At 33.8% G+C, this 21,128-nt stretch overlaps 1 protein-coding gene across 1 annotated transcript in view; it reads right to left on the bottom strand.

Annotated features, from left to right (window-relative positions):
• Positions 1–12,806: 12,806 nt before the first annotated feature.
• LOC148945725 (ATP-dependent RNA helicase DHX30-like) overlaps positions 12,807–21,128 on the bottom strand; it is a 112,899-nt gene continuing 104,577 nt past the window's right edge. The window contains exon 11 of the mRNA XM_089097495.1: positions 12,807–13,500. Coding sequence (XP_088953621.1) covers positions 12,807–13,500 — 694 coding nt within the window. The remainder of the gene's footprint in view (positions 13,501–21,128) is intronic.

Below are 21,128 nucleotides of genomic sequence, written 5' to 3'. Positions count from 1 at the left end.
ATACAAAAAACTGAAATTTTCCCAGAAGAAATATCAGGATGTGTGTTTTTTATACTTTTTTCCCACAGGAGCGATAGTATTGAACTGATGGTCCTAGAAAATCCGGAGAGAGCTCATTTGAACGGAAATTAAGAGTTCTAGCACTCTTCTTAAATCACCAAAAAGACTGTGCCATGAGAAAGCGGCGTTTGTTTTAAGACATTCTGCTGAGACTGTAGGGTATAATATAAAAGGCTTTCTATTAACCTTTTCTTCCGATCTAAACCAACCTCAGCAATCTAGTTTGAATTCAGTTTGACCCCTTAAGGTATATGTGCCATGGTTTATTCTTAACCAGGTTTGAGCCATCTCTACAGCCTTGATACCGATTACTCTTACATAGTTCCTATTTATAACTAACTAGACCGATCCATTACATAATCAATTTACGAAGATTTTTGCAATCTCTTTGGACTTCTGGATGTACTTTTGAACTTTGTCTTTATGGGTTATTTGGTACAGCCTCACATAGGTTTTAATTTTTTTTTTTTTTTTATTATTATTATTATAGTTTTTGTCACCCCAGTAACTACCTATTATTCTGGTAGCAACTATTTTCTTATACTTGTTTCGATTATCATCATTATGATAACGATCCTTGATCTTTGGTTTGGAACTCTCAATGTTTGCTTCTCGATACCCCTGGTCTGTTAAATCCCTTTGTTTTTCTCTATCATATTTTATTTTCTTATAACCTGGACTTTTCCGATACATAATCTGATATATTTTCTGATATTTCAGGATTTTTTTTCTGTATTTTTTCTGTAGTTCTGTTTTCTTAAAGTAGATATTTCGATCCCTCAGCTCTGATACTTTTCTCGGTTATTTTTTCTTTTACTTTGTTTTCTTGAGACCATAATATCTTTTCAATCTATGAAGACCCACCCATAAATTGTGCATCTAGTAGATTAAATCTAATAAAAAACCAAACTAATTTTAAAACTTCAGGGTATTTTTCAAGTTGGAATACAAAAATTAAAATTATTGCTCAGACACCAAAAATATTTTTGCATTTTACATAATAACTTCAGGTAATCTGAACTAAGCATGGGCACTGTTGTGTTTTTCTGAAGAAACAGAAAAAAATAAACAGTGTATGAATGAAACAGAACAGAAGAAACAGAACAGGTCAACAAAAAAGAGAAGACCTATTTCTGTTTCTGTTCTATTTTTTTTATAAAAACAGAAAACAGCTGTTTTCATAAAAAAAAAGCTGCAGTTGAAACAGCTGTTTTTCGAACAATGTTAAAGAGAAAAATCGTAAATGATAGTTTTCGGCTTATTATCAAAAAGTTAATCATAGCATCTATTGCTCGAGCCTTAAAGCTTATCATTTAAAAATTGTGCTTTCCCCTCGTTTGGACTTTGTCCGGGCATATTGCTTTCGCACGAAATAATCTGCGATCAAAAATGGCTGCCTGCTCGACACACTAGCAGTACTACGCTAAGAGGCTTTAGAGCGGTTTCTGGCAGTTCCAGAAAGATCTCTTAGTTTGGTTCCATAAAATGAATGGTTCTCCAATATGAAGACGTTAACTGGGGCGAAAAACAGGGATGAAAAATTGTCTGTGCACACAAATATCAAACACAATAATGTACACACATCATTCTTTAAAATTGTGCTTTCCCTCATTTGGACATAGCGACGTAACGAAAATTTTTGAATTGGCAGTAAGAAGTGTCATTTCACCTTACATTTTTTTCTTTCATACTTTTGTTTGAGACGGCGTCCAAACATCAGGGCGGGATGAGGAGAAAGCATGGTCTGAAGGGGAAAACTACCCCCTCCCAAATCAACTATATGCTATGCTTAAATACTAATGACTTTGAGCTGACTGCGTAATTTCATGCTGGAAATTAATTTATTTTCGAAAGGCCTCAAATAACTAGTATGCATTTCCGGGATGTTCGAGGAGATGCTCTATAAACATAAAAGTGTATTTTTGGAACAAGAAAATGGAAGAAACTAACCATAAAGAAAAAAAGGATGGGTTTATTTGTGTGCACAGACAATGTTTCATCCCTATATTAGAAAAACTGTTCTTTTTTGCGGAAAAAATGCTGCAATAGTACTAGCTTTTCTCAAAAGTGTTACCGACAGAAAAAAGCACTACCCATGGCAAGTGGCAATACTGACGAGAAGTTAATGAGCAACTAAAAGGTTAATGTTTTCATATTGGAGACCAATTCATTTTATGGACCCAAACTAAGAGATCTTTCTAGAGCTGACAGAAACCGCTCTAAAGCCTCTTTGTGTAGTACTACTAGTGTGTCGAGCGAACATGCATTTTTGATTGCAGATCATTTCGTGCGAAAGCAGTGTGGCCGGACAATGTCCAAACAAGGGGAAAGCACAATTTTTAAATGATAAGCTTAAAGGCTTGAACAACTGATGTTATCGTTAAATTTACGATAATTGGCCAAAACTGATCATTTAGATTGTTTTTTCTTCAACATTTAGGTATTCCAAAACAGCTGTTTTCTGTTATTATCGTAAAACAGAAAAGAAACAGGTCTTCTGTCTTTTTATTGACATGTCTGTTTCTGTTCTGTTTCATTAAAGCCCAGTTTATTTTTTTTCTGTATCTTCAGAAAATCAGAATAGTGCCCATACTTATTTATGAGTTAAGCCAAAAAAAAGTTTGGTTCCAGGAGACAATTATAACTTTGAACTGAGAGTTGAAATAAAATTATTTTATTTAAAATTTTCAGGAATTATTCTAGTTTCGATTGACAAATCAGATTTTTTGTTAAAACCATACAAAAAATTGCTGCATTCCATACAACTATATCTATATGCTTTTATAATGTAAAAATCCTATTTTTATCTTCGTAAGCAAAAAGATGTTAATAAAATTTGCTACTACAGTGTTAAAGAAAAAAACAGTTTTTCGTAGAAAATTGATCCTATTTTTGAAATTATTTTTGGTAATTACGAAAGGTTTTTAAAATACATCAATTTCCTATAAAATGAGCCATGCCCAGCTAGCTGCAAAGAAAAAATTCGGAACAAAAAGATGCCATCGATGCAGAATATCGTTCTTGCAGCCACTTTTCTTGTCATGAGGAAAATGAATTTTCCTCGTTATTCAAGCCAAAGATCTGTAAGTTTTCCTATGTAGGGGTTTCAGAAAAGGCGATTCTAATAGTGTGATTTGTGTTTCCATCAGAGTCTTTTTTAGGAGTTATGGGCTATTTTTTACTACGGGACATGATCGTCTCTAACAAAGTTGCTAGCTACCACTGCAACCCGGATTTGTTCCCTCTGCCAGGAGAGTTTTTGCAGCCAGCCTGAAGGTGTAACTTGCACCAAAAGGGTAAGATTTTTATATAATTGGATTCAATGGTCTCAGATCTAGCCTTTGACCAGGCCAGAATTATGATATTACGTAGACTTTGTCTTGGGGAAGGATCTAAACTTACCTAAAAGTAGAAAAATTGTCCTTTTTTCAACAATTTTCAACCCATTTTCAACGTATTTTCAGTCTAAAACACCATGTACCATACACTAAATTTTAAAATACATTTCAGCGAATGCTTAGACTTGAATTTCGGCTATGGAGTGATTTCAAAATTGCTGTCTCTTGTTGAAAGATTGAAACCGTAGGAGAGCACAAAAATTACATACTAAAAACTGCATAGGGAACGTAAACCTTAAAGGCCATAAATGAAGCCTTGTGGTCTACAGAGGTGGAAACATACGGGTACTTTCGCATTATCCGGGCCTCTCTAAATAGTCAAGTTTGGTTAATGCTAATGAAATAAAATGAACAGGATGAGTATATAATAGTTTAGAAACAAATTTGGGCTATATATTTGCACATTAGGGGGAGGGGGGGGGGGGTTAAAGCATTGCATGTATTAAATACGTAACCTAACCTAACCTAGGTATCTTTCCCCTCCCCTAAAATCAAAAAAAAAAATGTTTAATATCGTATACGCAATGAAAACCTTACTATCATTGCCTGCTATACAACAGATAAGACGTCACAAAACGGGTTTTATCATTGCGAGTCTATAGCATTTAAGCCAAGAGGCCTTGATAATGCGAAAGTACCGGCATACGCTTTTCTTTATTCTGATTTTTTCCAACGCATAATAGGGGGTAGGTATCTCTCCAGACTTTCCTAACATTTACGCACAATAGTGCAATAGCGTTTGGGAGGAAACGAATAGAAAAAGAAAAATATACCTAACTGGAATAACCGTGAGGCAGGAAAACAAGAAACGACAGTAAAGAAAAAACAGTGAATTTACTGTAAATTTAATTTTTATGATTACTGATTCTCGACTGATATGATTACTTATATGGTTATTACTTAATCTGTGTTACTTGTAGTTTTGTTAATTTTGCAAACATAAAATACTTAAATAAAAAAGAACGGAAAAGCACAATTTAGGAAATACTGTTCAATGTTCCAAGGGCTCCTTCAGAAGCCTCTCGAGGGAAACTTTCCATAGAACTACTCTTCCAAAAAAAAAAACAATAAAAACTTCAATTTCAACTAAAATTAAGCATACAAAATTAATATAAAAGATATAATTTGTTTAACCATGTTAAAAAAAAACAACATTTTCTTAATTTCAAAGCCGTTATTTTAAAGGCTAATTAACAAAATTAATCAGCAGGCAAGACTGTGAAATTAGCCTGTTAGAAAGTATAGAAACGGTGGGCGTGGAAGGGGTATTGGTTGTCTTCCAATCACTTTCGACTATTAAAAAGGGCACTAGCCATTTCAATTTCAAATCGAATGTGCCCTTTTTGAAGTTTCTACGACAACGCGTTCTATAAAGACCGTTCTATAGAAAATAAAGAAAAATTACAAAATTTCTTATTCCTTTTCTGTCTGCTATAATTTCTAGACTACAGTAAAAGCACAAAATCTTCTATCTCTTAAAAAACTTTTAATCCTTTCTTGTTTAATTAAAAACAAAGGCGACAGAGCAGAGTAACTTTTTGTCGTAGTTACATAGAAACAGTCTCAGCTAAAGTAGATTCTATTGACAAACTTTCAAAATTTGTGGAAAGGCTTTCACTGCAAACTTATTTCAAAGTTTGGGGAAAATTAAGCTGTTAGTCAAGTTATGCTAAAGAGACGGGTCTTACAGTTTGGAACTAATTTACTTTGACATACTTATGCAGACAGGATACAACCCACACATAATAACAGGGAATTTAGTAGAAAATTTTACTCCCAAGAATAATTGGTAGATATAATGAAAGCACCCAACCTAAACTGTAATTTTTATACTATGATTTTATACTATTTTACTATAGTTTTATACTATTATTTATTTATTTATACTATTATTTATTTTTATACTATAGTTTTATAGTTTTATACTATTATACTATAGTTTTAAACTATAATTTTTTTTACAAAAAAATATGTTTCGATTTTTAGTAAATTCTTTTCAGCGATAAACACGAATAATATTTAGAAACGATGTTACCGTGAGGTCCAAAATTGGTGAACGTCGACATTCACCGGTGAATGTCCGAAATACCTTTTTTTCTCCTTGTATTTAGTCAGTGTTGCCAGTCAACTTTTTTCAGTTTAATGCTAGGTTTGATGATAACAGGTTAGGTTAGATTAGGGTTGATTAGGCTAGTTTAAGTTAGGTTTTTAACCTATTTCAGATATTTATAACCAAATTTAACCTAAACTAACATCATCTAACCTAACCTAATTTTAACTTTTACCATCATAGCTTGCATAAGACTGAAAAAGCTGACTCGCAAAGCTAAATGAATCCAAGTAGAGAAAAAGGAATTTCGGACATTCACCGGTGAATGTCGACATTAACCAGATTAAATAAAAAAAAACAAATTTTTTTAACTGAAAGTCAGAAGCGACATTAAAACTTAAAACGAACAGAAATTATTCCGTATATAAAAGGGGCTGTCCCCTATTCAACGCCTCGCTCTTTACGCTAAAGTTTTTTATTGTGTTAAAATAAAGTTTTTTAAAGTTGTGAGACAGAGTCTAAGAATTTTAGCGTAAAGAGAGAGGCGTTGAATAGGGGACAGCCCCTTTTATATACGGAAAAATTTCTGTTCGTTTTAAGTTTTCCAGTTCGTTTCAAGCTATTCTTTTTTGTTTGTTTGAACTGTGAATTTCGTTTTCAAGTTTTCATTCTAAACAATTTAAGAGCTAAAACTTGAGATACTACAAACATCTACCTTAACTTTGGATGCCGAATTAAATCCTGAAAACTAGAAGAATTCACATTAGAAGTTCCAAAACTCCAATTCACAAACCTGCACTTCCACCAAAGCAGAGTTGTCACATAATTTCAATAAAATGACAATTAAATTAACCAATGGGGCAAAAAAGATGGAGAAGCAGAAATATGGTACTTTACATGAGAAGTATGTTAAAATACAACCAATGATTATATTCCTAATATCGGCGACGGCAAGCTACCCAGACACATAATGAGGGGAGGGGAGGGGCTGAGACCTGTATCTTCCTCTCAATTTCTTATTTTTATCATTTTTCCAGTAATTTTAATTTCTTATTTTTATCATTTTCCAGATATATATATATATATATATATATATATATATATATATATATATATATATATATATATATATATATATATAATATATATATATATATATATATATATATATATATATATATATATATATATATATATATATATATATATATATATATATATATATATATATATATATATATATATATATATATATATATATATATATATATATATAATATATATATATATATATTTCCGAGGATTCCTCGGCCATTCCTCAAGGCCTTAGATACTCACGGCATCCCGTGCCTCCTCATACAAAAACTGGTAAAGGATCTTAATTAAGCATTGCCTGCGATATTGCTTGCCTCATAATAGCAAGTCAACTCAATTTCTTTTCTTTGCCAAACAAATAACTTTTCAATTTTTTTCTGACGGCATAAAGCAACCTTTGTAAATCAACGATCTTTTTTATAGACGCGTGAAATTGAAAGGAGACCAAATTTCTTCAGTAAAAGGAATTAAATTGGAAATGATTTCTTTGAGTGCAACTTACGAGGACATTTATTTTAAAATTAGTAAGATATACTCTAATATATTTAAGATATGTTAGATATACTATTAGATATATCAAAGATATATTACTATATTGTATAACTATATAAAGACAAATTATATTACAAAGATATATTAGATATATATTAGATAGATATACTCTCTATAACATACTCTCTAAATACAGAGACAAGATTGGTCAAAACTGGCTGAATTAATTCAAATATGTTATGACAATGTTTGATCTCATCATGAAGAATAGATGATCATAAAGATTTGAAAGAAGCTCACTCGGTCAAAAATTGAAATACAAGACTGTTTTTAGGTGAAAAAAAAATCAAAGGGCATCCAGCCACCCTGTGCCCCCCCCCCCCCCCCGGAAGACATCCGAGAAAAATTTCTAAACATCTATTTTGAACAGAACGTTGAAAAAGCCAAGAAAAAAATGCAACCAATTCACTAAATTCTTTCTTAGGGAAGTAGTAAGATAAGGATCTCATCTCTAAATGAAGAGACAGCATTGCTACAAATTGGCAGCAGTAATTTGGAAGACATTATTTCAGCGCTTGGCCTCATCATGCAGAACGGGTGATCACAAAATGCTGAGAGAAGGTCTTTGATGACAAATTAAGATCGAATATTGTTTTTAGCTGAATATAGATCAAAGGGCATCCAGCCACCTTTTGTCCCCAAGATACCGTCGTGACACTACAAGAAAACAGAATAAAAATTGCTATTATAGACAGAATGGTCGATAAGTCTAAAAAATGCACCCACATTTGGAAGTCAATTCTTATAAAAGCATTAAGATAGGAATCTCTTCTCTAAATACAGAGACAATATTCGTAGAAGTCAACTACAGTAGTTCAAAAGACGTTACGTCAATGATCGGGCTCATTGTGCAAAATGGATGACCGTGAAAGGTCGAGAAAAGCTCGTCCGATCAAAGATATTACATTGTTTTTAGGTGAAAAATAGATCAAAGGGCCTCCATCCACCCTATGTCCCAAGATATCCCCGTGGTCCCAAAAGACATCAAAGCAAAAACATCTAAAAAGCCATTTTGGATAGACTGACCAAAAAGCTTGAAAAAAAGCAATAAAAAAAAGTCAGTCCTTTCTTAGAAATTAAAGAAAAAAAAACAAGTTTTTTTTTAACTGAAATTAAGGAGCGACATTAAAACTTAAAACGAACAGAAATTTTTCCGTATATTAAAGGGGTTGCACCCTCCTCAACACCTCGCTCTTTACGCTGAAGTTTTTTATTGTTTAAAAAAATTAGTTGTGAGACAGAGTTAAAATGTAGCGTAAAGAGCGAGGCGTTGAGGAGGGAACAGCCTCTTTCATATACGGAATAATTTCTGTTCGTTTTAAGTTTTAATATCGCTCCTTACATTCCTTTACAACTTTTTTTTTATATAATTCATGAAAGTTTTTGAACTAATGCAGCTTTGATTTTGGCTTATCGTACATGAATAATTAAAACAAAATTTGCGTATTAATTTTATTATTACGTATATTAGGGGGTTCACCCCCAAGTCAATACCTCGCTCTTTACGCTAAAGTTCAAATTTTGTTCCAATTCTTTAAGAATGACCTCATTAATTAGAATAAATAGCTCTGATGAAAGTACCAAAAAACTTCAGCGTAAAGAGCGAGGTAATGACTAGGGGGGCGAAGCTAATCATATACGTAGGCTAATAATTTCTGTTCGTTTTAAGTTTTGATGTTGCTCCTTACTTTCAGTTGAAAAAATTGTTTTCTTCTAAATTAATTTATGATTGGTTTTTTAAATAATGCAGAAAAATCTGGTACCCCCTTCACAGCAATGTCCCTTCCCCCATGAAAACTTCCTCCATGGAAAGATCCTCCTAAGTAACCTCCAATCCATCCCTCCCTCAAACTACCAGAAAAATCCCCCTGATAACTTCTATATACTTCCCAATAACCAATACTAGGCTATATGATCCTTAGTTCTAATTCCTTTTCCAATATACTTATTTCCCAATTTCCCACTTAATCATCATCTGATCCCCATCATAAGTTAAGATTGTGTTTTAAAATTACATATATAATAAATTTTTAATTTGAAGCGTATGGCACATCAAGAGTATCAGCTTTATTTGTACAGGTCCTTCACCCAGTCGATGACAAGTTTTATGCATCGGTTGAACCTTACTTGAAGGAATTAACATAATGGTTTTAAACAAGTGACCCCCCCCCCTCCTTTGGCTAGCGGTTCCAAATGGCTCTGCAGCACATACATTCTTTCCTAGGTATTTGTGTTTCCTTCAAACACAGAGCAAAGTTTTGTGCCCCTATTATTGTCTTGCTACCTTCACAAATGGTGGCGCAATAAGAGAGAAACCCACAGAAGATGAGCGGATAATTTGTAGAAGACTGTCATTCAGTACCCGTCAAAATTCACCTGTATAGGTAGAAAGAGGTCTTCCGAGATGTCAAAGCCTTCTCTAGGACCCTTGTCACAAATCCTCAACAGCAGCGTCCAGTGAGTCTCAGGACTGCCAGGAAAAAAGAGCGACCAGACTCAGCAATGGAGTCTTATAAAGTATTTACGTATACAGAGGGATGATCGAGCTTGAAGGAAACGGCAAGGTGGAGCAAAAGATCGTTCTTCAGTATTTTCATGCGATAGATACAGATCTGACAGAATAGGTTGCATCCAGATTGGCGCCTTAACAAATACCCAAGTCATGAATTCTGCAGCATTAATCGAAGTTTTTCCACTTTCAAAATGCGTTCGATCTTCAAGATGAAGTCAGGATGATGGCAGGAGTTCTTCGATCGGTTGATAAGCAAATCAGTAGCTTCACTTCAAAATGGATATTGCAGATATAAAACTGTTTCATAATCTCTAGGTCATCCACTTGAAAAGATATTGTACCATCAATAAACCTTTATTTTTCAACGTGGCTAAATGAATTGTTATTTCGTCGGCAACGCAGTTCGAGAGTGTGCTAAGGTGTCTCCAATATCATTGGTACATTCAAAGAAATGGGACTCATGATGTCATCTCGGAGAACACCAGCCTTCAATACATGCTGGCGGATGGATAGCTGGTACGGACAAGTTTCACCGAACGATTATTTAAAAAAAAACATTCAACCAATAATCACCGTGTCAAAGCATAAGCTTATAATCGGATCAAAGCTTTTTGACAAATATTCCAACCTACAAGCCTCCTCATGGGCAGAGTCAATGCAAGGGAAGTTAAAGAAAAAAACAGCTCGTGTCACCTCAACTCTGACACGGATCATACTGGAAATTTCTTCATAAGGAGGGTATAAATATACTAGTAAATACCAGCATGCCTGCCACGTCAAAACACATCTCGAGCAGCTGAGGGGTTTTGCAAAATTATTGCAAGAGACACTTGTCCTCGAAGCGGGACTTTAAAGGCATTCCAGCTGAACTTTACAAGTTTTTGGTGTCCTCCAAAAAATGGAACAGCATATTCAGTAAACGGTTTGATGCAGAACAAAGAGTATATGAGAAAGAGATAGAAGAGGAAACCTAATTGTACCTCTGAAAAAAACACAGTCTGGCGCTATCATTAAACCTAAACATAAAAATCAGCAGTATTATTTTATTTAATCTTTTTATCATTTTACATTGGCCCAATAAGGGCCGCTCATGCCAATGGGCTAAAATATGCATTAGCAGCACAATATAAATTAATTAATGCATTAATAGAACGCATCAATTTGTATATATTTGTATTACATTTTTAGCTAGCCAATACTCTGCATGCTCCAACATCCCAAAACTCTTCGAAAATAATGGAATTTTCCTACTCTAAAAAATTTTAAAGTTTAATTCAAAAACATGTTGACTGTTAATCTAAAATTTCAGCAAATACCATAAAGTTTGTCTTGAATGTTTCTAGTTCTGCAGGGTAGCACTGCAAAGTCAGTGGGGTAGTTTTTCATTTCTATAAGACCAAAGGCAAAGGATCAACGATTCCTGTTTTGTCAGTTTTTCGTACTTGGAGCAACCTACATCGGACAGAGTGCTAATTTGACAGTTACCCGTATATAATTAATTATTATATGTAAGTAAAAAAAAAGTAAGTATGACGGCACTAGACCCTTAAGGTCCAAACCGGCGGTGCTGATCTCCGTTTCTTGGCCCTTCAGCTAGGAAGTGCAATGGGGGATGGGGGGCCAGCTCGAACACCCTTCCTGCTAACCTTCCCCAGATTTATCAAGGTATCCATTTAGAGCTGGGTCGACTCTGGCTGAGCTTATAGAGCCACACCACTGACCCTTGTCCCAAACCAAATAACTGGCCACGCCAGGGATCAAACTCGTGCCCCTTGGACAAAGAATTCTCAACCCAACGCCCGTCCACCTAGCCAGGACGGCAATTATTATATGACCACAGTTTAAAAGTTTAAATTATTAAAAAAAAAAGTGCATGCCCCACTTTTTGACAATATCAGGGTAGATCCAAATACTCTTAGATTTTTAATGACAACATTGATTTTAACAAAATTAAATACAGATTGTTTTCGATTTTTTCGTTTCTGCTGAGTGAGGCTGCACATAGATCAGATCTGCTCAGGAATTACAATGCAACAAGTGTGTCCAGCAGTGCCAGTAGTTTTAAATGGTATGAGACTTGGGAACCATATTAGTTCCCAAAGATTCATAATTTGTCAGTTTCCAATTGGCTACTCTTTGCCATAGATGTCTTGAAAGGGAGAACGGTGACATGGAGAAGATTTTGACAATACTTTTTGATTAGAGAAACACCAAACAAACTTTGCGGCTTGTAGCTAAATTCTTATACTAATTTCATCCAAAACTTGAATGCCTATGACTTTTCACTGGATCCTTTTCCAACAAAATATGCGAAGTAAAACTTTGGAAATTCTAAATGTGGGAAATTTTGCATGGATATATCTCTATAAACTATATAAACCTAGAAAAAAACAGTCATCTATCTTGAAAAAAAGTATGTACAAAATTTCTAACACTTCAAACGTACAGAAAATTACAACTGTAATTTAAATGGATATTTACAATTTACAATATCTTTGTAACGCGAGACACCTCTGAGAAAGGCCTTTACCCCTTTGGAAATATAAAAAATCGGATATTTTCGAATTTGCCAGGCAAAACCTACTTAATTGAATGAATGAATGACTTTATTGTCCGTCAGACCGACCACTCTTTAATTCGTTCAGAAATCCCAAACATGGAACATTTCACTGGGGAATTTTTAGTTTTCATTTTCTAAAATTGACAGTTCATTTTTATAAATACCTTTATGGAATAATTTGTAACAAAAACTTTTCAAACAAATTTTTCTATAGTTTTAAAACATCCTAATAAGATATAATTTCAAAAGAACTTTATTTGATATTTCGAGGTTACCCTTGGTGAACCCGAAAAAGGTTGAAGAAAGTCAACTGCCCTCCACCCCTCCGGACATGAATAATTATCAGCATATAGCTTTAGAATCAACATTTTAATTTATTTAATAAAAATTTAGCCCAAAATTGGCAAAATGTTTTTATTTTTAAATATTATATATATATATATATATATATATATATATATATATATATATATATATATATATATATATATATATATATATATATATATATATATATATATATATATATATATATATATATATATAACAGCCAGAACAAAAAATAAATATAAGCCATACTCACTCATTTCTTAGTCGTAGAGAGACATCTTCAGATCCATTTATCTTCAGAAGCGTAAAACCCACGTCCTTTTCAAATTTAAAAAAATTTCCACCGAAAAGAAGCGCGGTCATTGGTGAAATTTCATTGACGTCAAAAATTGTTTTTCCATGTGGCTGGTCAAGGGCACCTAAATAGAACAGCAAGTCACTGCTGGGTTTCTCGCTAACAAAATCTGATGTTGGAAATACACGTCCTTTCGAAGAAGTATATATCTTCATATCTCTTTTAATCTGGCCTTTTTCAGGGATGCCATGTTTGACACGAACTAAATTCTTCTCGAAACCACACAAAAACGCAGCAAGAACTATTTCTTCACTGTTACTGTTCACATTCAGATGCGGGCCATCCACTTCTTCAAACGAATATACTAAGTTGGCCTCTATGAGGTGCTCCTTCATCAAATTTGAAACGCCAAAAATGAATTCCAATGAAGCAACGTCAAGCGCCATCTCTTGCAGTAATTCACCTTTAGAGAGATTCGATGTCGACTGAAGCCATTCAGCCACAATTCGGATTGCTGCAATTATATCGCTTTCAGTAGAGAATAATCGCCGTTTTTGTCGTATTTCCTGGCGATTTTCAAGCGTTTCAAGGAAAAGCTCTTTCCCAGAGCTAAGTATTGTAGCCCCATTCAAAACAGGATTGAGGCACCTGTAAATTAAATACAATTTAGATTGAGATAAAATAGACTACAATATAGATTGTATACAATTTAGACTGAATAAGTTTACAGTTTACATTGATAATACAATTTAGATTGAATAAGTTTGATTTGATTTGCCAGCGTTAGCCTTACAAATCTAAATTAGATGCGTTTCCTGTAATTATACAGGAGACATATCAAAACATAGGAAAAATCGTAGAAATATCGAAATTTCAAAGGGGCTAGTGTTCAAAAACCCTCTATCTGTATACGAGTACAATACGGTTAAATTTTACATTTATTATACTCCTCATTTCCCCTTGCCACTGTCTTTCTATTGAAAAAAAAGATATCGGTCGCAAATACGGTTTTCAGCCATTTCATGCTGCAAAACGACAATATGGGCCAAAAAAGTTAATGTTGTCCGTTAATTCTTGACGTTAGGTCAAGAATTAAAGATGTTATCACATTGTATCACATTTTATTCACAATGTTATCACCTTGTGAATAAAAGTGAATCCCATTGAGACTAAAGTTAAGTGAAGGAAGAAAAAAAAATGTACCTTTCCATTCGCTAGATGCATAAATTGTCATACGAGCAAAACAACCTTGAATCACACGGTATCCTCCCAACGGGGGAGAAGATTAAGTAGACGAATAGTTTTGTGTCTTCGGCATCCCGCTAGGTCATCAATATTTATTATATATTCGATTATTTTGTTTTTATTTTTTTTTTGAAGGGGGGGGATAAGGATGGCTGGTAGTGACTAAGTAGGTTTTTGTAAAGGATGATATTTAACCATACAAGTTTATAAACTTTGGGTTTGCTGTACATTTGTTTATCTAATAAAAACCCCTTTTCTATGAAAAAATGTTATTGATTAACCAAGGGCTGTATCAAAACCAACTGATACCAAAATATTTCAGGAAATCTGCAGAAACAAATGGGCTGCGACATACCAGGCACATATTCTTGGACGATCATCCCAAAATACCCAAAACGTTTGTGTAAAACTACCAAATCTTTAGGAAATATGTTTTCGCAGTGATATACTTTATCCCTAACATCCTTAATATGATAATTAAATTTAAAAAAAAGAAAAATTTTTTCAACTGAAAGTAAGGACAAACTTAAACATTAAAACTTAAAACGAACAGAAATTTTTGTTTATATGAGGGGGGCTGGCCTCTCCCCAAAACCTCGTTCTTCACGCTAATTTTTTTGTTTTTAGCATAAATAGCGAGGTATTCAGGAGAGGCCAGCCCCCCTCATATAAGTAATAATTTCTGTTCTTTTTAAGTTTTAATGTCGCTCTTTACTTTCAGTTGAAAAAATTGTTTTTTTATTTAATTTCTGATTGTTTTTAAATAATGAGGGGAAATTCGGCCCCCACTCCATGGAAAATTTCTTCTCTCAATGGACAATCCCTCCATGGAAAGTAATTCTCACGTAAAATAACCCCCCCCCCCCTCCCAACCAGGAAGATTCCTCTCATACAATTTCATTCTAGTTGAAAATCTCCCACAAAAAATTCTTTTCGGACGGTTCCAGGTCAAAATTTTTTCTTAGCGTACTAATTAAAATGCTAAAATCATCAAACATTATTCATCCTCAATATACTAGTAAACCAAACACCTATCAAGATGTACCATTGTTATGATAGCGCCATTTTTGACGTAACATGTACGTTCGACAGTTTTGCTTGTAAAAATTGTTTTGAAACAAAACTTGATCTAACTTTTTAGCTTCTAGATGCTTACGTTTAAAAATTACGAATAACAAAGAATTGAACCATATTGAATTATTTGTGAATCCCCAGCAGCCATTTCGTGAAATGACCGAATTTTGTTTATTCAACATATTTTAGTAAGGCTTTAGAAAAAATTTACAAAACTTTTCACGAACGATTACCATCAATTTCATCTTCGTATTAATCCTTACTTAATCTTTATACGTGCCTATTACAGCTTTATCTACATCCAATACTTAAAATTACACGCCTATTCTAATCCCCAAGATTGAGACAGGGAAATGTTCTAAGATCTTTTTCCCTGAAGTGTATCATTCCAAGAAGAGCCTGGAAATGTCACTGTGTGTGTCTCCAGACGAAGAATTATTCATTACGATATCTATTGAGCTTCGCTACTTCAATACCGATAAGATATTGGGCAAAATGGCTTATTCTGATACATTAATGAGTGATTTAAACTTTAAAGATTACAACCTTGGTTAAATTAATAAAAAAAATAATTTTCTTACTATCATCAATAGTAGAAAAAAATTCGAATTACTCTTCAGGGCCTGAAAAAATGTACTACCCATGGGCGGATCCAGGGGATGGGGCACATGCCCTCCTTCCAGAGGGTCAACATTTGCACTTATTATAGTGCCAGAGGGGCGACAAATACCATCGGAGAACCTGAGTTTCGCTGGTGCCCCCCTAATCATAAGGGATTATTACAAAGAATTTATTCAACTTTCGTTAATTGTTTTAGGACGTACTCCCCCAAAAGACACTTTTTTCAAAGTACCTGGTGCCAGTCATAATATAAGATTGATGGCAAAGGCCATTTACTGCATCAAAATATATCTTTTCTGGGATAAATTTACATTAACAAATTTAGAAGAAAAAACTATCACTGACATTTGTTTATTTTTAATAAGCATTTATGTAAAAGCGTGGTTCAACGCCCCCAAGCCCACTTTGGCCCCCGACCAAGACCTAAAATTTTTAAAATCTCTTGTAAAATATAGAGAAATCGATAAAAAACTTGCAGACAAGGCACTGTCTAAAATGATAAATCCTTTGTGGTACCTCAATTCTGAGCAAGTCGCATTTTATTTCTTCAATGAAAATGTAGATAAAAGTGTGAAAACAAGCATGGCTGTAAAAAGTCTACAATTAATTCCAATTGAAGAAAAAAACATGTGATAATAGGGATGTGAAAGCAAAACTCAGTCTCCATCAAGTGGATAATTTATTGGACAAAGATATTGATTTTTTTGTTTCTCATCGAACTCTAAATTTTTTCAAAAGATTTGAAATTGATACAGAATTTTTAAATACGGATCCTAATATATGGTGTGAAAATGCACATTACTTAAAAGCAAAAAAAATAGTGAACGGTTTTAAGGTTGTCAATGACGCAGCTGAAAGAGGGGTAAAATTAATCCAAGACTTCAATTCCTATTTGACAAAAGACGAAGAACAACGTCAGTTTCTGTTACAAGTTGTATCGGAATGTCGAAAAATATTTCCTGACTATTCAAAAGCCACGTTATCTCAGCCATTACCACCTTAATCTGATAATTAATTGTACTTCTTTCTTTTATAATGCTTTCTTTTTCATATTTTAAATAATAAAATTTTGAACATTATTTCTTCTTGTTCTCTATACCTTTTTCCTTTTCTTATCTCCTCAATCCATCATTTTCAATTTGGATTGTTGCTGTATTTACTTTGAAAACAGTTTTAACAACACTCTTTTTTATGTACCAATTGAGAAAATAAATTAGGCAAAATTTGGACAGCAGATGTAATTAAATCTTGCAATATTGTTAGGTATTTTATTTAAAAAAAATCCATTTTTATAAAAAGTTAAAAATTCAACCTTGATGAGGCACGGGTTAACCTTATCCGATTGAGCTTAAACTTCACCAATCTCAATTCTTAGCCAATTGGCAGCTTTTAGGGGGGTCCCCTCAAAAAAATTCCAACATTGATTTTTTGTGACCACCCTAGTCTACATCCTCTGGTATAGAAGAAAAGATACGATTTTATTTCCACTTCATAATAATGCAATAATATAGATTAATAACAATAAATTCATAACATAAACAATCAATTTTAACAAAGTCTCCCCCGTAAGGCGGCATGGTCAGGAAATAATTTTTCTGCGAACAAAACACCAACAAAAAAAATGCAATATACTAAACCTGCTAATATACTAAATACAAAAAAAGTACAAAATCTAGATATCCACCTAAAAAAAACAAAATGACATACTGGGTAGAATAATATCACATTATTTTACCAGATCAAATAAACACCTAATTAAATATAGTTTATTTTGGACACCAAGACCTTTGAAACTTTATCCATAAATTAAATACAACTACTGTTTTTATTTCAGTTTTACAATTAAGTTTGTGCTTTTACTTGGAGATGCTTATACCAGGACTTTGATGACTTGGAAAAGATGTATTGAATTGACTCATCTCCAGAATCCACTTTAGTTCCAAACACATCTGTTTCTCATAATCTTTGAGATTATGAGAAACATAATCTCAAAGATTATGGTTTATCTGAATTTTGACGGTTTGGTCATATAAATCAAGCTCTTGAAAACAAAACAAGAGGGGGATAATGAGATCAAAGACGAATCATACGATATTGAGCCATAGAGGGGATTAAATGTTTGGCTAACACAAATTGCAGCCAAAACTACAGTTCCAGGGTCTGGAACTTGGTGTCTCGGATTCAAAATTGTGCAGTGTCCGTGTAATTCATCTGCGCTAAAAAACGGGAATCATGAGCAGCGTTGTAAGTGCTGCTTGGCTAAACTTCCTAAACTTTCTGCTTGGCTATACTTTGGCTAAACTTCGATGCATAAACACGTACCAGGCCAGCTCTAGGCATAAGAGTATAGCTAGCTCGGCATAGGAACAGTATTCTAAGGTAAAAACAATATGACACTGGACACGGGCTGATCCGGGGACACAAGGGGCAGAAGGGCAATAATACCAGTAGGGAAACCAGTTTCGTTGATGCCTTTCCCCCCAAACACAAATTCTGTATCCATCCCTAACTGTAAAGATTGAAAATAATAGTGAAAAACGGAAAGGGAAAATCAAGTATTTTGTAGTAGGCAAAAAGACATGGCTAATTATAGATTAAGCCAAGACGGATAGTCCAAGTAATTGAGAGGCAAATGTTTAAATGGCATGGGTAAATTTTTACGCTCTCTACAGGAAAATAAGCAAAATGTTAGGAATTAGAAAAACTAGGTAATAAGGAAATACCTGCTCAAAGAAAGAGATATGGATACATAAGGAGTAAATTACCCCCTGGTTGGTAAAAGACTCCTGTTTCTAGCATACGTCAAGTAATTTGGCTTGAAATGTATATCACACGTGTGAACTTGGTTGATGGTTTTAAAGAAGCTCTCTGCTAACTATTTTTATTCTCTCACAAACAGCACCGCCTGTGCACCAGCACCCGGTTCTCAAAAAATAGAAGGTTTTATACAAACCTTTTTGATAATTCCACACGGATTACCTAGCTAGATGTTTTCTATTTGAACTGGGTAAAATCAATGAAATTGAGTTAAAGCCTATAATTCAAATTAAATATACAATATATATATATAGTTTCTAAATTTCGAAATTAAATATAAATAGTTTTAGTAGAAGAAAGGTTTTAAACATGAATTCTTAGTTTGAGATTTTTATTTGAACGTTTAAATAATGAAATACTAAAAAACAAAAACTTAAGAATCGTGTGAAAACTGAAGAAAGCAAGTAAAGAAGAAGAAGTGAAAAGAGTGAAAAGAATTCTTTCTATGATATCGCAAGATTAATCAGCTTAAAACATGCTATTGAGCAGGGGCGGATCTAGAACAAAATCTTGGGGGGGGGGGGGGGGAGGGGGCTAATGTGACAAGGGCGCGAATAACCAAAATCTTGGGGGTGCTAATGTAACAAGGGCGCCAATAATTGACTTAATTTGCACATTTATTTAAAAGATTAAAAAACAGGAAAAAACAAGGACGGGGGGCGCCAGAAAAAATCTTGGGGGAGGGGAGCAGAGTCCCCCCAGCCCCTTGGATCCATCAGTTCTATTGGGTATGATTACCCTAGATTTTTAAAAAAGAAAAAAAAAAGTTATCTATTTTTATCTCACTTTTCCGAGTTACAAACCTATTTTGTAATCCCGAGGATTACAATTGTAATCTCTCGAGAGATTCAAAAAGAAATTCCAAAGAATTGTTTCATGCGTGATTTCGAAAAAAAAAACAGATTGTGAGATTGTGATTATGGCTCTACATAAGAGTGGGACCCACCCCCCGTCCAATAACTCGAAGCAAAGGTCATAAATTCAAACCTAGAGAACATTTTTTTAGGTTTAGGACCTCCTCCCCCCCCCCAAAGAAAATTTTCTAATATCTTTTTTTAAATAAGCTAGCCTATTCAAATAGTACACAAAAAGTTTAAAAGTTCAAAATGCTGCAAAAAGTGGAATTTGATTTCAAATAGGCACACAAAGCTTCATCTACATCTCCTTATTCTAATTGTGACCCAAAGCTCTAATCCTATGGATTGGGGTAGAGAAAGGAATTTTCAAAGAATTGTTTCCCTTAATTCAGTATCATTTCTAGAAAAGCCTTGAAATCCCACTTCCTACATTCGGAATGATTTATTACGCCAGGATTCCATGAAAAACTATTCCCACAGACGTTTAATAATTCCTAAGGAAATAAATACGAGTGAGAAAACCATATATAAAGGTAAGACTATCGTATTCATGAGAAAAAAACGCGGCGGTAATACAAAATACTAAAAAACAATAATATAGTGACTTCCCGGGGATATTAGATTAGAACTATACGAAGAAGTAATAAAGAAGAAGACTATGGGTGAGAAAAAGGAAAGGTAACAGATGTTTCAGTAAGTAATTAAACAGAAGAAAGTAGTTTTTAGAAAGGTGATTTAGAAACAGTGGTGTCAATTCACAGAAATTTAGGAGTTGAGGACGAAAATGCACTTTTCAAGATCTATGAGGGGGGGGGGGGGGGATTTTGAAGAAGTTTTAATTTTTTCCATGAAAGTATCCAAGAAAAACACTTTCTAATGGAAATACCAAAAAAAAAGGTATAGTTCAAATTTATAGGAAGAGGCAAAAAAAATTTTGGTTGGGGATACAAAGCCCTCCCCCCTGATTGACAGCACTGCTTAGAATTAAAATAGTACATCATCAAAGTTAGTTGAAGAGTGGTTTCACTTCATGGAAATATATGGATGGAGGACGAAAATGTATTTTTAAAAATCTACTAGGAGCGGTAATATTTTTGGTTTTTAATTTTTCCATTTAACAATAAAAATACCCAAAAAAAAGGCATTTTTCAAACCTAGCGGAGAGAGTAGAAAATCTTAGGGGCAAGAGGCAGATGCACAACCCCCCGTCATCGACACCACTGTCTAGAAGTAAAATAATAGATCATGAAAGACATTAAAACTTAAGAAATAAATGATAGTGGGAGACAGTATACAAGTGTACAATATAAAATACATATAAGCACAGAACAAAACTTATATATAAAGACAATAATGAAGACAGAAAATCAGACATAATGAGTATTAAAAATAAATAAAAACAGGAAATCGGAAATGTGAAAAGACATTTCTTATTGAGTTATTAAGATCGAGTAATTTATCATCCACTGAGAACATGTTGACGCGATTCAGCAACTTCACAGCCTATTGTCCGATCCGTATTGTACGCGTTTATTGTAATGTCTTAGAAAATACACAACTTCGGAATAAGACAATTGATTAAATATTGTAAATGTCAAATCTCGGAATCTCGCGATTCCGAGGCTAAGGACTGGCCCAAAATCTACCCGTAATTTTCTAATT

This window comes from Artemia sp. Qi Xiang Cuo, chromosome 12 (genome assembly GCF_049724085.1).
Source record: "Artemia sp. Qi Xiang Cuo chromosome 12, ASM4972408v1, whole genome shotgun sequence".
NCBI lineage: Eukaryota > Metazoa > Arthropoda > Branchiopoda > Anostraca > Artemiidae > Artemia > Artemia sp. Qi Xiang Cuo.
This window is presented reverse-complemented; position numbering and strand designations above follow the sequence as displayed.